The following is a 20,743-nucleotide window of genomic DNA, read 5'->3' as shown; positions in this document are numbered from 1 at the left end:
ATTCAAACATGGAAGAATGTAACTCACGCCCCGTACTTTTCACAAAGCAAAGAGGAAGCTGTGTCTTATTTTTTTTAATGGTACCGACAGTTGTTAGGTTATGTTGCAGCAACATGTTGTGAGCTAGGGGAACGCTTGTGAACCAGTTGTCGTGGGTGACATTACGTCCACTTCCTGAAATAGGTGATACAAGCCTCATTACAACTTCAGCAGGAGTTTGTGTGACTTGATGATACTGACCTTGTGGTTGTTTCCCCAAGTAGACCTCCATGTTCAGGACGTAGAAAGTGCGAGCATCAACAATGGAAAACACCTTTATGCCGTACTTAGCGAGTTTATTTCGCATGTACTGACGAAAGGGACACCTGCCATGAAATCCCCACAGCATTTCATCGACTGTGGTATATTCCGATACACTGAAGTTTGCTTGACACTTAGCTACGATGTATTCAAAAACCTCACGCAGTGGAGCGAGTTTATCACCAGCAATTCTAATGTGACGATCCCTTTTATCGTCAAAGCGAAGAGCTCTGAGAAGAAACCGGAAGCGCTGTTGAGACATTACAGACCGAAAAATAGGCACTCCAGTCCCATCGTCACTCCACATTTCATCCGTATTCAAGTGCGATGATTTCAATACTCCTGCATAAAACAGAAGTCCTAGTAATGCCTTTATCTCCTCTAAATTTGTGTTCTTTGAGTCTCTTTCACGTTCGTAATTGTCTTTTATTATATTGATGTATATATTGGTATAATCAACGATCTTCTGTAGAATGTCATCTGTGAAGAAACACTGGCATGCTTTCACCGGTGTGTTAGCTTCTTTCGCTGCTCCTTTGCACCCTGGAAGATGAGTCACAATACTCCGGCGTCTTGTACGGACTGATTGTGTAGGTTCAGCCAGTTCCCATTTAGTGCCGTCTTTACCAGTGTAGTTACCTCTGTAAAGCAGTGGGATGTCATCATCCGAAGTAGAGTTGCCTTCCGAATGTCCATCGTCAGTGGCTACTTCGTAATCACTGTCATCACTTTGTTCCGTATCTGTGTTCCGGACTTGGTCGTCTTGTATTTCTTCTTGTGGATCGACATCAGTCCCTACATCACTTTCATCACCACCCAGTTCATTGTCTGTTTCTGCCGAGAATGATTCATTTAGCAGAGAACGAATAAGGTCTGCTTCTCTCTCATCCATTTCACCGAAACAAGGATAACGTACTGAAAGGTAAAATTTAACTCAGAACATTTAAGTGAACACAAAAGGTCGCGGTGGGTCGTGGTGACCCGCACACTACTTTCCTCGAGAATTGTTACGCTCGAACTGAGTGCCGCCTGTTGTGCTGTGTAGAGGGGGTAGACTTAGGAAGATACTGGGAGGGGTGTTGCTGTGTCGCCATTGGTGGAGGGGGAGTGAACGGAAATGTAAGCGTGCGGGTCATGACGACCCACAGCGACCGTTCTCGGGTTAACTTCTTAACAATCTTGGTAACTTTCTCCTCCATCCTAGCATCAGTTAATCACAAATAAACATCACAGTACCACACCTTACACAGAATTCAAATATAGTTGCTACATGTAGTTGATGATTCCACTGTCTCAAAATTCCAAAAAGAGCCAAACTGAATACAGGGAAGAAAATGAAATATATAATAGGACAAACAACTTAGTGTGCACATTTGGCATTTTCACTAAAACGTGTTATTTGGAAGTATGGTGGTGACGGCAATTGTTTTCTTTTTTACAAGTTGCTTTACGTCGCATCGATACAGATAGATCGATAGGCCTTATGGCGACGATGGGCCAGGAAAGGGCTAGGAGTGGGAAGGAAACGGCCATGACCTTAATTAAGGTACATCCCCAGCATTTGCCTCGTGTGAAAATGGGAAACCACGGAAAAACATCTTCAGGGCTGCCGACAGTGGGGCTCGAACCCACTATCTCCCGAATACTGGATAATGACTGCACTTAAGCGACTGCAGCTATCAAGCTCGAGCTTGTTTTAACCGGAAGTATAACGGGAAAACCATCATCTCGTACTAATTACAGGAAAACTGTGCGAGGTCTAATCCTTCGAAAAAATTAGAATACCGGCAAAAGACAGGAAAAGAACCACGATGGGTGTGAAATGAGATGGTGCCCTAAGCCTAGTACGGTACTTAGCTATAAAAAAGAACAGTCTACTAATTTCCTTCAATAAAGTTTTTCCTTTTTTCCGATATGGTACCAGGATTTTCACAAAGATGTATCTTGTGTTCCGACAGTCTGAAAAAAGAGGAAAGAAGAAAAGGTTATACAGTATTAACTAAGTCGACACTGAAAAACATTTCTTTCATATTAACAAACATACCTATGAGTGTTATGAAGAATTGTAATACTGAGCGGTTGAAGTTTCGAAATCCCAAATCCACTGGGAGAAGATTGGAGACGGATATCACGAACATTGTTGGAACACTATACACGACAAATGCCATTTACCATATTGTCGAAACTACCGATGAAAAAATGAAAGAAAAAGCCTAGACATGTACTTGTCGACCTCGGAAGACTACACATGCCCCTATAGATCTAATAAAACTTTTCTCTTATGTTATAAATAAATGTGTTCGACAGTCGGATTTAGTCCGGCTCCTTCGCTGAATGGTCAGCGTTGTGGCCTTCGGTTCAGAGGGGCCTAAGTTCGATTCCCGGCCGGGCCGGGGATTTTAACTACGTATAGTTCATTCCTCTGGCTGGAGGACAGTGTGTCAGAGTTATCTTCATTAACACACAACATACTACATTGCCAAACACTACAAAAATACGTGATAATGAATACATCCCTCCAAATACGTTTGGCATCAGGATGAACATTCGGCCGTAAAACTGGGCCAAATCGTATCTTAGTATCGACAACACGAAATTGGAAAACTGTCAAGAATAATTTCGACAGACTAATTTATTTTTTCTCATTTTCAGTGATAAATCGACTCTACGCGGGCGTCCGATAAGCCCATCAAATGTAGAATGTGTCTATTGACTTCAGCGGCTCATCATGCCAAAACTGTTGTGTTGCCGGACTCTCAGGTGTTTTAAAAAAAGCCAATTTTTGGCGCTGCTTTGAAACGTCGTACAAATAATGTTGTTGGCACGAGTGATAACTCGCGGAGAGATAATCCTTTGTGTGAAGCCATTATCATAAACCAACTATGCGTGCTTTCTCACGAAATAAGGAAAATAATTTATGTGAACACAAGGATGTCCCTCGAATTTTGTGCACAAGGTGCCAGATCGGACAGAGATGATTTCAAAGAAAGAAAATATTGTCAGTTTTTTTGTAGGGCTTTGAACGTTATTCTGGCCCGATAACGATGAGAATGTACTTGACACAATGTTAACATGGTGGGCTTGGTAGTTCAGAGACTTCACTGTTAGTTCCTCTTTAAGGCGATCGTTAGTTTTTGATGGTAAGTCACGATCTAGCATTTCGTATTTCTCCTAAACTTTAGGTTCCGTGGCTTATGAGTTATGTTCAATAGTCATGTATTTTACAAGCTTGCTTTGCTTTAAAATGAATTTAACAGATAACATTACATTTTGATTTACGATACTGAATGGTAAACACGTTAAAAAATATAATCGTACGCTCTGTGCGCAACAGCCAATAGTGATGTGTTAAGGCGGCGCGCATGAAGAACACGGAAATTCTGTAACAGCTTACGTTTTAAAAACAGGCGTCTCAATGATAACATGTTTCCCGGGATTAGAGACCACGGTCCAGTGGAGGTTGTGCTCCTGTAGTTTTCCTGCAAACTGTGTTCGGTATTTTCAACAGCATGCTGCCTTTCTACACATCCGATAAACTTCTATTATTAGGAATTCCAACAACATTTTAATTGATCATTCCGATTAAGAAAGCTAAATCGGCATGCAGCATATCAATAGGCTATGTGTCATAAAAGAAGGTTCAGAGAAATTACATTCTTTTAAGTCAGCAACTGATTACAAAGAATCCTGCTGAAGTGATTCATGCCCCAATTATGTGTTTAACATTAGAGAGTCTTGACAGAAAATTAAATGTAGAGGTACCAAGTACAATTGTAGAATTGAGGTTAAGTCAGAGGAGAGATTTATTTATTTATTTATTTATTTATTTTGAATACAATTTATTTTAAGCCGCATCGTCACAGATAAGTCATACGGCGACGATGAGATAGGAAAGGGCTAAGAGTGGGGAGGAAGCAACTGCGGCCTTAATTAGTCTACTTGCCGAGTGTGAAAATGGGAAACCATGGAAAACCATCTTCAGGGCTGCCGAGAGTGGAATTCGAACCCATTATCACCCGAATGCAAGCTGATAACTACGTGACGCAAACCATACAACCACTTGCTCGGTCGAGGAGAGAAAATGTCGCTAAAGGGCTTCCATAAGGATGATCTGATATTCTTAATGTACTTTATATAGCGATGCTCGTTGTAAATGACTTGTGGACCAATAAAGCGTAGTAGAAGCAAATAAATAAATAAATAAATAAATAAATAAATAAATAAATAAATAAATAAATAAATAAATAAATAAATGTGCTTTACATGTTAAGCTGAAAATTACCAACACTACACACTAATAATGTCTTTACTGGCAGGACCTAGTGTTTACAATACACTATGTCTCCTGGTGTGGGCTAGAGCAATTTTGTTACTTTCATTGATCTGTCTCTGTCTTATCCTTGGCTTTGACAATATGAAAGTGACTGAGGTATGAGCGCTGCTAGTAATGCCATTCCTTCTGCAGCCAGTCCCTGCTATGAATGGTGTGAAAATGTCGGTTGGGCATGCATTTCAGTAGGCTTGGCAGACTGATATGTAATAGCAACATCTGGCTCAGTGAGGAAAGCAACGGGAAACTAACTCGTTCCTCATTTCCCTAGTACGCTTCTTCAGTGATACCTAGGCCATGTATGACAGCTGATGGTGCAGCTGTTAAGGATCCAACCAGCCTTAAGGCTGAAGACTGAACATACACATACGCATTAATAAATGCCGACTGACAAATCAAGAGCCAAATCAACTGGGTTACTAAACCGGCCAGGCCGAAATACTCAGGAATAAGGACGGTCAAGGCGATTTCCTACATAGGGGGTAAGAGTTGGAGCCTTATATTTACATACCCAATTGTCCACTATTTACTGGATCATTGGTTTCCACATAGGTACTGATGATAACGCTTACATGGAACGGTATCGGCCATCTTCCACAGGCTCGCGTTCAGTTATGTCGGTGAAAAATATCCTATAGAAAAACCTTCGGTAATCACATTCACGAACCACAAGCCCATTGACTGCAGTAATAATAATAATAATAATAATAATAATAAAAATAGAGATAAATTATTTTTAACCACAAGCCCATTGACTGCAGTAATAATAATAATAATAATAATAATAATAATAATAATAAAAATAGAGATAAATTATTTATTAACTAAATGAAGACGCTTGTTTCTGCACAAGTTTCCCAAAGACACAGCATACCAATTCAATCATAATGAATGGCAATATTGTGGAACTGGAAAAAAAAAGGACTACATTCTTAAATAATAAAATAACATGCGTGTTACTTATTTCAGTAAATGGCCGCTGAACAATGGGAACACTGTCAGCAATAATGCCTTCCGCCTCAGTGATGCCTAATAAAACTTTTCTCGTATATCAAACTTAATTACATTATATTTTCTTTTAAATTCCCTTATACTATACGTAAAATGTATTTGACTGATTTAGTCCGGCTTCTTGGGAGTGTCGTGTTCAGCTGGGCTGAGGTCTCCCAAGGCTTGCGTGAACAATAACGAGAGCATTTTGAAGAGAATATCCGCCTCAAGTTGCTGCTGCAACAGGCTATACAGCCAGAGTTAAACAAATTAGGGGAAGACAATTGGAGTACTAAATGGCTTGGCTTTCCCCACAAGGGTTACACTTTTATCGACCCGTTCGTTCGGTCCTTCCTTCCTTCTTTCTTTCCTTCCTTCCTTCCTTCCCTCCCACGGTCTGATATAAGGAAGGCATTTCTCAACAGCGTTGCCAAGAGTCATCTTTTCTTCACAAAGACTAAAAGCTCGTCAGCCTCGGATAGAAAACGAAACAAACAAGGTCTCCATTACAGGAACACTAACAGTCTCATTGCAAAACTGTCATTATAATGAATCCATATTAGGAAGAGAGCAGGTAAAATCGCAGAATGAATTAATTTCCCCGAGAACACGCAATAGAGGTAACGTATACCAAGGAATGACAAGGCTCAACCATGGCCGACAGCCAGAGTAAACAAATGCGCTGGTCAAGGTTTTCAAATTAACATTTAAACAGCAAATGATACTGGCTTATACATCTAAAACAAGCGATCAAGGTTACTAGTAATACAGTATGATTAAATTTTAAAGAACCAACATACGAAAAGAGCCTCCAGAATATTTATAGTCATACCGTATAAAAAGCAAGGTCACGTCCAATATAACATTTATAGTGACAGTGCACTGATGCATACCAACTGGCAATAAATGACGACAAATTAATTACACACCTGTTGATAAGAGAATAAATGAATATCGATCAATGTTCAATATCTCTACATATGCAAGGATATTAAGGATTATATAATTCGCTCTGTTGTTATCAATACAAAGACGACTTGCTACTGGTTAACTGGATGGATTTATATAGTGCATGGCTAGGAAATCATATACATACAATAGGCCTATAATATATGTTACACAATAACAAAAATCATTCATTCACATCATCAAGTATTAGTGATTACCAAAGCTTACGTCAGAAATGTGCCTGACAAGCTTATGCGAGATCATACTGTATATACATGGCCTGTGTGTATTTGGTACACGTCACTTGCCTGAAGTCCAGAAATCAAACTAAGGTACTTCAAGATAACGATTAGATGCGATGGTTCAAAAATCAAACTACGGTACTTCAGTGAATACATCCCTCCACATAGGATTGGCGTCAGGAAGGGCACCCAATCGTAAAAAGAGCCAAATCCACATGTGCGACGTATTTTGCACCCCTAGCACCACTAGGACATGGGAAAAAAGAAGTCCCCTAGTCGCGTTTCCTGATACGAATACGGGGATGAGGTGAAATTATACGACAATTTCACGGCCGGATGCCCTTCCTAACGCCAACCACAGTTGAGGAGATAATGAAGATGAAATGAATACTGATGAATGAAATTTGGTAAGGAGATGGAAGGAATCGGCTGTGGCCTATGAACAGGCTCTGTCCCAGCATTTGCTTGGAAGTGAAAATGCGAAACCACAGAAAATATTCTCAGGACAGCCGACGGTGGGGTTCAAACCCAGCTCAAGCTCTACCAGTAACCTTTATATTGTCCGGCCTCGCGATGTAGGGGGCAACGCGTCCGCCTGTCACCCGGCGGCCCCGGGTTCGATTCCCGGCCGGGTCAGGGTTTTAAATTATAATGGTTAATATCCCTGGCCTGGGGACTTTGTGTCGTCCTTAACGTTCCTTTCCTCACATTCAACACTCTACACTTCCGCAATTACACTACTTACAGGCAGGTTCCTATCATATGGTGAAAGTAGTGGAAAAAGATATGCGTAGGTCATGCCACGAACAAATATAATTTTTGAAGGAAAAAACCTTTATATTCAAAACGGAAAATGTGAAATTGACAGCTTTGTTAAATATGTTCAGGTTGGTGGTATATGTCGTTAATTTGAAGAAAAGCAAAACAAAACATTCCCGATAACTGTCATGGTCATCCGGAAAAAAAGAAAATTGGGATGCATGAAATTTTCTCAAACATTGGAATGATTTGAGGAAGATTACTTTTCTCTTTTCACAAGGTTCACCAGCCGATGTACCTCTGTTTCGCTAGGAATTCTACATTGTACGCATCATTCTAGGTGAAGTACAGTACACGTTGTGAATAAGATTTCATTTTGCATTGCTCTTAGCGTGACCCCAGAAACATGACGGAGAGGTTGCCATGAGGTCGCCATACGTCGCTTCTCATATGAAGACCGGGTTACGAAATGTTCACTCTACTTGAAGACTGTGGACGATTTGGTTTTAATTCTTATATGTACTTTGCACTGGCTATTTATATTTTTGTATGTGTGCTGTAAATGTTCCTTGTACATGGAGGATGACCAAATATTGTTCCAATAAAGGTCAATTAAAAAAAAGGGAAATGTTCAACGTAATGACAGGTCCCCTTATCCACTGGCAGTCGCAATCGAGTTGGGCAGCTTTTCACTATAATGGCAGACACACACTCTCCACCTGCCGTTTTACATCCTCAGAAAGACTTACAGGATCTGCCAATGGATAGAAAATCAACATGACAGCAATATTAACGCAATAAAGCGGTTTTTAATGTGTATCTGCGTAAGAAGAAATTCAAAGTTTAAAAAAATTATAGTTATTTGGGTCATCAGTCCATAGACTGGTTTGATGCAACTCTCCATCCCACCCCATTTCGTGCTCTAACATTCCACGCTCCGCCTCACAGTCAGTATTATTCTTCCTGATTATTTCCCACCTTGTGTAGTCCCCACCCGGAGATCCGAATCGGGGACTATTTTACTTCCGGAATATTTTGCCCGGGAGGAAGAGCCATCAGTACATGATTTATACAGAGAGAGTTGCATGTCGTCGCGAGTTAGTTACGGCTGTAGTTTCCCGTTGCTTTCCGCCATGCAGCAGTATCAACACAGCCACGCCATGTTAAAGTATTATTACGTCATACCAGTCAATCATCTACACTGCCACCCTTGCAACTTCCGAAAGGCTGCTACCCCACTTTTAATGAACCATTCGTTAGTCTGGTCTCTCGACAGATACCATCCGATTAAGTTGCATCTGCTTCATTGCGACGTACAGACATGGACAAAAGTATTCATACCCCTAGCCATCCAATACAAAATGCTTTATTGCTGGACCAATACGGAGAACAGGTCAAAATTACAAACCCAAACGTATACCTTGTACAGCAGTGGTCATTGCAAAGCACAAAATAAACTGGAAGTAAATAACAGTACATAACAAAGCAACAAATTTGTACTCCATGGCACTACTTGTTTGGACATAAGTATTCATACCTTATGTGTAAAAGTGGGGTTTGAATGAGTAAAGAGGAACCTGTGTTGTTCCGCGGCATTAGTTGTGTAGTAGTTGCAGACAGAGACGGACTGATCAGCTGGTCATAGACGGTACTAGTCCAATGACGAGGAAAAACTAGGAAACGTCTGTTGAAGAGAGACGACTTATTCTACGCCTTCACCACCAAGGAAAATCATATTCGGAGATCGGAAACATCATTGGAAGAAGTAAACCAACTGTGCAAATCATCATGCAAAGGTTAAAAAGACAGGATGTTCTTATAAGCAGGAAAAGAAGTGGACGTCCGAAGAAACTGACCGTGCGAGAAGAAAGGTTCATAGTAACCACAATTAAAAAACAACCACACACTACATCTTCGGCAATAGCATCGCAGCTGGCAGAATATTTCCATCATGCAGTGTCAAACGAAACAGTAAGGAGGGTTCTTCATCGTGTTGGGTATCGATCTAGGGTCCCAAGAAAGAAACCGCAGATAAGGAAAATGAATCGAAGGAAGAGACTACAATTTGCAAAAGAATATGTGGCGAAAGATAATGCGTTTTGGTCGACAGCGATATTTACAGATGAGAGTAAATTTAATATTTTCCGAAGTGATGGACGCATTTTAGTGTGGAGACGTTCAAACACAGAGCTCGATGAGCAGAACCTCGTTACCACTGTGAAGCACAGCGGGGGGTGGGGTTATGGTGTGGGGCTCAATGGCCGCTTCAGGTGTCGGGGAGTTGGTATTTATGGACAGATTACAATATATGAACATTCTGAAAGAAAACGTTCGCAAAAGCGCCGAAGAGCTTGGGATTGCTAATGAGTTTTACTTCCAACACGACAATGACGCCAAACATACGGCGGAAAGGGTTGGTTTATGCGTACTCTACAACACGCCGCACACATTAAAAACACCTCCCCAATCGCCGGATACCAACCCCATCGAACATCTATGGAGTGAATTGGAGTCGAGACTAAGAAAACACCACATAACAAGTAAAACACACTTGAAACAGTTACTACAACAAGAATGGGGAACATTTCATATGAACTAACACGGAAACTGGTGTTCTCAATGCTCAGCAGGTTAAAAGAAATAATATAGGAAAGGCAAACAAACGTGTTACTGATCAAGCTGGTAATACCTGTATCTTCATTGAGTTGTGAACTCTTCTGGAATACGGTAGGAATACTTATGTCCAGATAAGTAGTGTCATGGAGTAAGAATTTGTTGCTTTGTTATGTACTGTTATTTACTTCCAGTTTATTTTGTTATTTTAAATATACACTGCTGTACAAGGTATACGTTTGGGTTTCTAATTTTGACCTGTACTCCGTATTGGTCCAGCAGTAAAGAATTTTGTTTTGGATGGGTTGGGGTATGAATACTTTTGTCCATTTCTGTACAAGCCTCCACACCGCGACAAGGTCACATGGTTCGTAGGGGAGGACTTCTAACTTATGAATTACATACAGAGTGAAGCGAAATTCGCGCGCTCGGGCGTCGCAGCGCGACTCCTCACATGCCAGCAATAAAAAAAAGTCTCTCACAAAAGTTCGTCCTGCGAGTATATCCGGCAGAAAAAGAACGTTGAAGAGTGGTATCTGGCAACACTGTAACCACATGTAGGGTAACTATCTCTGTCAGCACGTGCTAGTTGTGATGCACAGTTTTTGCAATAGGTCACATGTATCCTACATTTACAAAATTTAGTAACGCTGAACCCGTTGTGAGGCATCTAGCAGATGAAATGGTGCGAATAAATTCGCGCCCACGACGTGAAAAGGGCGTCTTTCAAAGCTGACCAATGAAAACGAATGTTCGTGCCTTTCTAGGATCGTAGTATGTAAGTGCAAATGGTCTCTAGAGGACCCTCTGCAATCGCTGTTGATGATTAAGATGCCAGATACCATACCACCTGGACTACATTTACGAAATAAAAAACATACGCCACAAACCAGGATCGACCCCTCGACCTCTTGCATGCTAACCCAAAACTCTATCCACTGCACCAACTGTACAGCACGACTAATATGTGCTGACAGAGGTAGTTACACTATATGTAGTTACAGTGTTGCCAGATTGCCACTCTTCAACGTCCTTTTTCTCCCGGATATACTCGCAGGACGAAATTTTGTGTGAGACATTTTTTTTTTTTTATTGCTGACATGTGAAGAGTCGCGCTGCGACGCCCGAGTGCGCGAATTTCGCTTCACCCTGTATATACACTGTATTTATATACTTACAATTTGCTTTACGTCGCACCGACACAGGTAGGTTTTATGGCGACGATGGGATAGGAAAGGGCTTGGAGTGGGACGGAAGTGATCATGAGTTAACTCAGGTACAGCCCCAGCACTTTCTTGAAGTGAAATGAGGAAACCACAAAAACCATCTTCAGGGCTGCTGACAGAAGGGTTTAAACCCACTATCTCCCGAATGCAAACTCACAGCTGCGTGACACAAACCGCACAGTCACTTTCTCTGGAAAAAAGTTGGTTCGACTGCTTGTATTATAGCTTTAACTGTTTCGAAACAATAGACAACCAACTTAGCAATTCCTTCATAACTAGAGACCGTATTTGTATGCGAAATTAATGCTTTTTACAGTTTACATTTTCAAACACTTAATATGTAATTATATGCATTCCTTGTGCCTTTGCTGGCAAGATGTAGTGTTTACAGTGCACTATGCCTTCTGGTATGGGCTAGAATAAATTTGTTACTTTCATTGACCTGTCTCAGTCTCATCCTTGGCTTTGGCAATATGAAAGTGGCTGGGGTATGAGTGATGCTAGTAATGCCATTCCTTATGCAGCCAGTCCCTGCTATGAACTGTGTGAAAATGTCGCCCATAGGGTCGGTTGGTGCACGCATTTCAGTGGGCTTGGCAGACTAATATGCAATAGCAACGTCTGACTCAGTGAAGAAAGCAACGGGAAAATACATCACTCCTCATTTCCCTAGTATGCCTCTTCAGTGACACCTAGGCCATCTATGACAGCTAATGGTGGAGATGTTGAGGATCCACCCAGCCTTCGGGCTGAATACCCAACAAACAAACAAACAAACAAACAAACAAACAAACAAACAAACAAACAAACATACATACATTCCTTCACAATTACACCGGTGATTTACAGTACATATAATGCATATTACAAAGGAAAATGCAGGTCTTATGGCGAAGGTAGGATACGAAAGTGGGAAGGAAGTGGTCATTACCGCAATTAAGGTTCAGCCCCAGCATTTGTCTAACGTGAAAATGGTAAACCACGAATAAACATCTTCAGGTCTGCAGACAACGGGATTAGAACTCATATCCCGAATTCACGCTGAGAGTTAAGTGACCAGACAGCGTGGCCAACGCGCTTGTTAAGTAATTAATAACATGTTTTCAATCAACTGGATATAAAATAAAACTACTGGCGTGTGTCTGTGTAACATGGAAATATCCATATTAGTAGTGAAATGATACCATTGTATTCGATAAGCCTAGTCAAATATTTAATAAAAATCCTGAATATAAAACAATCCGTCAAATTAGCATTTTAAAAACCGAAAAAGAAGACGAATTCACCGAAGAAAAATAGTGAGATTTTTCCCATGCACCTGTGCCATCATACGATGTAGAAAATCAACTTTCGTTGCATAAAATGATGGCGCTCCACACAAGAAAATCGCAAGATAACTTTTCTTATATGTTGCCACAATTACGGTAACATTTTCCATAAAACGAATTGATTTTTGTTCACTTGTTTTTGCAAATCATATGCTATACTGTACTTCTCTGGGTTTTTTTTTTTTCGAGTATACGTACGTATTTTGCTGTTTGACTGGGCATATAATCCGGGCTCCATTCATAACCATGGTCGCTAAACAAACTTCTGACTGACCGGCTCTTTGGCTGTACGGTCAGTGTCCGTTCCGAGCGACCCGATCTTGATTCCCGGCTGAGCCGGGGATTTTAGCCGCATCTGCGTCTTTAGCTCGGAACCTAGCGAACACTCCGCATTATCAACCACCATAGAAACACCCAATATGGAATACTTCCCTCCACACAGCGTTCGTGTCCCGAAAACTGGGCTTAATCCACATTTTAGTCCCGCCGTTCAGTAATTGGGAAAAGGCCAAGAGAAGAAGAAGGAGAATCAGAATTCACAATAACTTCTGATTCGTATTTATGTACGTATTTGCATGAAGGGGTGTTAATGTGGAAATAAGTATCTTTCGGATTACTCCATTCCGTCTCGCACAGCCATGAAAAAATAAATTCTATAGCGTGACTCACAACTCACACGTACACATGCGGCCGGGATACGACCTTGAAAACGGACCACAGTCGTCGCTAGCTTGCCTGTACCCTAACTCATCGCTATGTTACAAGTAAAACACCTCCAGAAGTCAGATGGCGGAGGGTTTTCTTTTTTCCGGGAAATAAACAAAGGCAAACAAGTTCAAAACAATGGACAAATAATTTATAAGAGAATATAACTATTCTAAATATTTGATTGCACAGAAACCTAAAAACAAGCACGACTTAAGGTTATCTGTTAAAGATGGGCGTCTACAATGAACTTTAAATGTTTGAGGCTACTGGGGAAATCCAGTGAAGGCGTAACTACTATACTTATAAGGTACAGTTATAAAAAATACTACTACATTATTTCTGGGTTGATTGTCAACCACTGCAATGATGCTCCATACTTCAGCACTCCCAATATTAGCTGGACCAAGCTAGTTGACTGCGCAGCATGAGCCGTGTAGCAACCTTGCATTCCGAAGAGAGTATGAAACCCACCGTCGGCAAACCTGAAGATAGTTTTCCACAGTTTATCGTTTTCACTTCAGAAAAACCGAAAACCTCTACGTGTTTGTGAGACATTAAATTATAAGCGGATTAAAAATTGCTTTAAAAAGTAGCGACCACTACCACGACGCGCCTGTCGCTCGTATATCTACGAGCTCTGTTTAAACTATCTTCTGCTTTTTAATGTCTACGAGCTCTGTTTAAACTATCTTCTGCATTTTAATGTCTACGAGCTCTGTTTAAACTATCTTCTGCATTTTAATGTTGTGATAATACCTCCATTCTAAGCTTAAGGAGAGACATGACTGAAATGTTACGATTTGTACCAAAAAATCGAATTTACAGTTGTATCATAAAAAAATTAAAAAAAAGAATCCCCAATTCTTCCTCTTTCAAATTCCGTTATCACCTTTGTCCTAACGCAATTTTTTTGCGCTATTTGCTTACGTCGCACCGACACAGATAGGTCTTATGGCGACGATGGGATAGGAAAGGCCTAGGAATGGGAAGGAAGCGGCCGTAGCCTTAAGGTACAGCCCCAGCGTTTACCTGGTGTGAAAATGGGAAACCACGGAAAACTATCTTCAGGGCTGCCGACAGTGGGATTCGAACCCACTGTCTCCCGGATGTAAGCTCACAGCTGCGCGCCCCTAACCGCACGGCCAACTCGCCCGGTAACGCCATTTTTAAAGCTCTAAATGCCGAATTTAAAGGGTAGCGGCACGGCGTATTTAGAGCAAGCATGCTACGTGTCTTTCTCTCACGTTGTCAGGCAATATTGGCTTGCGGGCTGCCATTTTAATAATCCCGCTGCAATATGTTTACCTTGTAGTAGGCCTAGGCTGTGCATAAGAGACAGAAGTCTGAGGGAGTACCTTACAGTCCACAGCAGTTTTCTAGCTTAAAATATTATCAGCTCATTGCCGTGTATAAAACGCTCCTTGCGACAAAGTTCTTATCAGATTCCCTGACATTTTCTGATAAAGTTTCAATATGTACAGGAATTAAAAGTAGGTAGTATTAGTTGAATATTACATTCATATGTTTGTTCCCAAAACAGCACGAAACTAGTGCTTTAACTATTGTATGAATAATGAAAAATTGAACACCTCCAATAGTTTATACCTGACTGCCAAATCCTGAATTATTATTAAGTGTATGAGTAGCTTTGACAAGTCTGTCAAATTATAACACTAATGAAAACTGTGCCGCAAGGAACATTTTCCATGGAATATAAAACATGATTTGTTAATAACTTTTCAAGAAATTAACTAATCAACTTCAAATTTTGTGTGGTGCTCTATCTTATTATGAATGCTTGTGTTTTAAATTTGGTTGTGATAAGTGGTAAATTGTAGAAGTTCCAAATTTCAGACATGACTCCCCTTACGTTATTGAATCTATACATACGCACGGAACTGAGATATAATACATGATCCTTACATTACAATAGTTGGTTAGGTCACCAACAAGAAACTGTGAAGAGAGTAAAGAGCAATTTTCAACCACAACAAAAGAGATTGGACTTCTTTAAAATAAGTAAGAGGCTAGTGCTAAAGGCCACGTAGCATAATGTGCCCGTATTAAGAACGCCAAATATTATATTTATTCGTATTAAAGGCGACCTTTATGTGTAATTCATTTTTGAAAGCCGGGCTGAGTAGCTCAGGCGGGGTTCGGATCGCGCCTCAGCTCGGTATTTGAAGGTACTCAAATAAGCTGACGTCAGTCTCGTGTCAATGGATTTACCGACACGTAAAAGAACTCATGCGGGACAAAATTCCGGCAACTCGACGTCTCCGAAAACTGTAAAAATAGTTAGAGGTACAACGTAGAATACTATTAGGTTTAAAAACTGCCTTATTTCTGTAAACGGTTGCTCTATAATTTTATAAATTAAGATTAATGAACTACATATGCGGAAGTTAGTTCTGCACTTGTAGTCTGTCGCCAGCAATGAGCTTCGAATTCGACCGAGGACATTATTCGACCGAAGACATTATTCGACAGAAAAGAAAAAAAAATGACTCAAGGGATGGGCACTTACTTTGGTATATACATGCTGCAAATGGTGCCCGCATTAACCACCAGTGAAAACTAATAGTAAGGAGTGAGAACTAGGAGTCAACATCGCCCAACAAGTATCCATAAATACACCATGAATGACCAACTCAAAAACTAAAATAACGCCTCGAACCAATCTATCATTTGGGATTCATATCAATGAAGAAACATTTTCATGTTCATGAACTTGCTGTTGCCCCTTTGCAAAATTACGAAATCTGTACCGCAGGAATGTGGATTTTATATGACCGGAAAAAAACAGTTATTGATCATGGCTCACATTGGACAAGATACTTCATTAATATTTTATCCAGGTATCCAGCAATCTGCCTTTGCTGGCAAGATGTAGTGTTTACAGTGCACTATGTCTTCTGGTATGGGCTAGAGCAATTTTGTTACTTTCATTGATCTGTCTCAGCTTTATCCTTGGCTTTGACAAAATGAAAGTGACTGAGGTATGAGTGATGCTAGTAATGCCATTCCTTCTGCAGCCAGTCCCTGCTATGAATGGTGTGAAAATGTTGCTCATAGGGTCGGTTGGTGCATGCATTTCAGTGGGCTTGGCAGACTGATATGTAATAGCAACTTCTGGCTCGGTGAGGAAAGCAACGGGAAACTACCTCACTCCTCATTTCCCTAGTACGCCTCTTCAGTGATGCCCAGGCCATCTATGACAGCTGATGGCGGAGCTGTTGAGGATCCAACCAGCCTTCGGGCTGAGGACTAAACATACACATCCAGCAATAGCGTTCCTTAAAGAATCGAGCAGCGACTGGTGGGTTAGTAGTCAACATGGGAAATAAAAGCATGTTGACTAATTAGACACGTGCTAATTTCGCGAGAACATTCAACTCACGAGAACATCCATCGCTGCCATACCTGAAACGGTTTACCTCCCAATCTCTAACCAAATAGGATTAACTGGAAACACCCATGATGAACAAATCCATATAATATAAAAACGCCAAATACATACTAAGATATAGGCCTACTAAGATATGAACCCACGCTCTTTACAATCGGGTCCGGCAGACCCGACCATTATTTGAATAATTTGTGGTAGGGTATACTTATCAATGCCCTGTTTCACTCAAGAATTTTAATCTTTATTTGAGGACTGGGAGTACTGGAAAGTGATCCACCCACCAATGTGATGTCGACAGAGAAAGTGTCATTTTCTTCAGCTTATTCCAGTCGCTGGAGCCACCCAGGTTCATTTTTGTTTTGGCCGGGGGTTTAAGGGCGGATGCCCTTCCTAACGCCATGTAATTTTTGAGATGAAAATGTCAACCCAGAATTGACCGGTTATCCGAGATTCGAACCTCAGCAGCTAAGCCACCGAAGTAATCACGTGCCCGTTGAAGTCAAGGAAAACGGCTTATAAAATCGTTACGGTAACTATTTGGCAATCCGATATCTGTAGACCATCTGGTTGGACTCCAGTCATCTTCGCAGATCAAGGCCCATTATAAGACTATACAATTCGTCCGCTGAAGGAAGCAAGGGAGAAATTTCCTTTATCTGTAGGCCTAAATAAAGAAGCCTCTTTCGGCTCAAAAGTCAGATGCACTTCAACAGGAATCTTGCCAGTTGACACTGCTTTTAAGCACCACTGAATCAGTACAAGGCATTCACCAGTGACAAGTCACTTTTATTTAAATATGTTAAATGGGGTCCACTCATTACGCAGTCTGCGTCACACTGAATTAAGTGCGCTATGGGATGGTTACGTAAATGTTTCCAATCGTCGTTTTCAATTTTTATTCCCCAATGAATCCATCCTTTTCTATCCAGAATGTAATGTAGTGTATCTTTCGACTGAAATGTTGTATAAGCCCTATATCATTTACTCGAGTCTATTAGTAACCGCATGAAGGCCTTGGCTACTTATAGTTCAGGGTGAAGCGGAAGACCATGATTTGGCATATTTGTTCAGTTTTTTTACTTGTCACATCAGCAGCGGAAACGCGTTTCACCTACATACCAATGAAAAGCTTTATTGCTCGTCCACAGCAACGTCGATTCAAGTAGCCGAGGAACAATAAAATCTCAATACGATGATCGTCAGCACTATATACCGGTATACTACAGTATGTACAGTACATTCGTAAATTCTAAACAAACCTACACCCAAATTGTAAGCTAGGGCTGTTTCTGTTCGTCGTGTCCGTTGTATACTAAAATTCTTACAGATTGTTTTCAGTAATTATATTTCACTGATTTTCATCAATACCAAAGTAGATTGCAATCTGTAGGGACGTGAAATTTCCTTTCAATTTAAATTTAAATTCTGCCGATGATGCAGTCTGGGAACTTTATAAGGCACTGAAATAAAGCCCCAAATGCGTTGTTATTAAAGCTATTATATTAACACTCGAATAACAACTACTTTGAAGTAACACGGGAAACAGAAAAAATACTGTTTACAATCCGAACTCAAGAAGAATACTAACAAGCTCGTACACATTTGAACGTTTCCACTTCTGTAAATCAACATGCAATAAAGTTGCCTAAATAACCAAATAAAAATAAGCCACAAGTAGTCATCCAAATTAAGTAGAACGCTCCCTGGCCTATTAACAATAATCGATTCAAATCGTTCCATGGTGTGCAATGCCCCCGATGTTTTAGTTCTCAATCATCTCAAAAATAAATCCAAGAAGCGAGCATGCATAGAAAGCCTGGTTTTGCATGACGTATGATACGTATCGTGGATTAAAATAGCCTCACCAAGACGTAAAATAAGCCCAAACATCGGTGCTCTCCCAGTTTAGCGAGAGGCTATGTCAATTCCAGATCCCCATGTGGTGATAACAAAGCAGTCAAATATGCCGGCAATGAGACCAGGGATACATATGGCCCTTTGTAGTCCAATGACCTTTCCGCTTCATAATTGTTGCATACATATTATACGCGCGGAATATTCAAAGAAAATAAAACTAGTTCGCGGCTTCTCTTAACTGTTTTCGATGTGTCCGGAACATATTATGAGATCTTTCAAAACTACTCACATTTAATGAGGACTACTCCACTCTGCAACTCATCCATATTGTTTATCATGTTGGGGGCACTGATAATAACAACAATAACAATAGCACAAATAGATGAGAGAGCACTCGGAATAAAACATGGCCGTCACACTCAACACACGCGCACCGCTCCTCGTTTGTTCAGTCACTGAGCCAGCAAGTTGAACAGAACGCTGGGCCATGGCGGCTGGCCTGAGAAAACCGGAGGGGCTAGGGAGAGACGGACTACACGCCCTCTCCTTCTACCAGTTTCTACTAGCCGGCAAGCAAATATCGACTCTGGTGACTGCATCACTTTCCTTCCTTACCGCAAGGTTCCTTGGAAGAAAGTCATCGACCACTCTGTCCTGCATTATGCAATGTTCCAGTCAATGATTCATATTAATGACAGCATGCTAGAGGAACACTGCACAACTGATTTTTCAGCGTCAATATTTCACTCTGATATACCATTCCTCTCGCAAGGGAACCATTTCGATTGTACCAGACAGGCTTCAATGAATCTTGGGTGACTGATCAGTTAACATGTCCTAAATTTAACAGTAATTATCAATCTTCCGTAAAATCAATTATAGTGTTACAATTTTAATATTGCTGAATAATACGGTACGTGGGTTGCTCGGGAAAAATAGCTGATGACGTAGAAATATACCGATATATCTATTTTAGAGTCGCATAAACATCTTATAACGAAACCGGGTGAGTTGGACATGCGGTTAGGGGCGCGCGGCTGTGAGCTATCATCCTGGAGATAGTGGGTTCGAGCCCCACTGTCGGCGGCCCTGAAGATGGTTTTCCGTGGTTTCCCATTTACACACCCGGCAAATACTGAGGCTGTACCTTAATTAAGGCCACGGCAGCTTCCTCCCCACTTCTAGGCCTTTCCTATCTTATCGTCGCCATAAGACCTATCTGTGTCGGTGCGGCGTTAAGCCAATTGTAATAGTCTTATGCCGAAAATGAGATTTTGAAAACATGAACAGAATTTCACGCCACTCTACGAACCTATTTTACCAACACGCACAGTATATGAATATATAAAAATATTAGGGCTTTAATACTTCTGCGTCGTTCATAATGGAAGCTAAAATGTACCATGAAGTACCGTAATAATGATGATGATGATGATGATGATGATGATGATGATAATAATGTTATTGGCGTTATGACCCACTAACTACTTTTACGGTTTTCGGAGACGCCGAGGTGCCGGAATTTAGTCCCGCAGGAGTTCTTTCACGCGCCAGTAAATCTACTGACACAAGGCTGACGTATTTGAGCACCTTCAAATACCACCGGATTGAGCCAGGATCGAAACTGCCAAGCAGGCCAGCAACTCAACCGTCCCGAGCCACTCAGCCCTGCTGTACTTTGAAGTCTTAGTTATCGATATGTACTAAAACTTGTATACATTTATGATCCTTTATTAGCACAAACGAGGAAACCCCCGGATTCCCGTTCAGAATCACTCATTTTGTCTATGGCTAGCACATTAAGAACCACATGCATGCAGCGATATCCTGATACCTTAATTGATCACCCAATAAAGTATCAATGCAATCTATGCTAAGTGCCGTATTTTCTAAGAAAGACAGAATGACTATTACCATTAAATTTATGTCGTCTTAACTATCCTGTCAATGCTACACTAACCATACACATTAAAATTTAAACACAAAAACAAACTTCGTGGCGACTTCAGAAAATCCAAATGTATACAGTTGTG

The 20,743-nt window shown here is 40.9% G+C and overlaps 1 protein-coding gene across 1 annotated transcript in view; it reads right to left on the bottom strand.

The window, feature by feature from the left end:
* The window catches only part of LOC136858248 (rho guanine nucleotide exchange factor 10-like protein), a 409,267-nt gene extending 390,148 nt beyond the window's left edge, over window positions 1–19,119 (bottom strand). Inside the window, exon 1 of the mRNA XM_067137648.2 lies at window positions 19,000–19,119. Coding sequence (XP_066993749.2) covers window positions 19,000–19,048 — 49 coding nt within the window. The 5' untranslated portion in view covers window positions 19,049–19,119. The remainder of the gene's footprint in view (window positions 1–18,999) is intronic.
* Between the last annotated feature and the right edge of the window lie 1,624 nt (window positions 19,120–20,743).

Source organism: Anabrus simplex, chromosome 1, assembly GCF_040414725.1.
Source record: "Anabrus simplex isolate iqAnaSimp1 chromosome 1, ASM4041472v1, whole genome shotgun sequence".
Lineage (NCBI taxonomy): Eukaryota > Metazoa > Arthropoda > Insecta > Orthoptera > Tettigoniidae > Anabrus > Anabrus simplex.
Note: the sequence above shows the minus strand (reverse complement) of the source record. Positions and strands in the feature narration are given on the sequence as shown.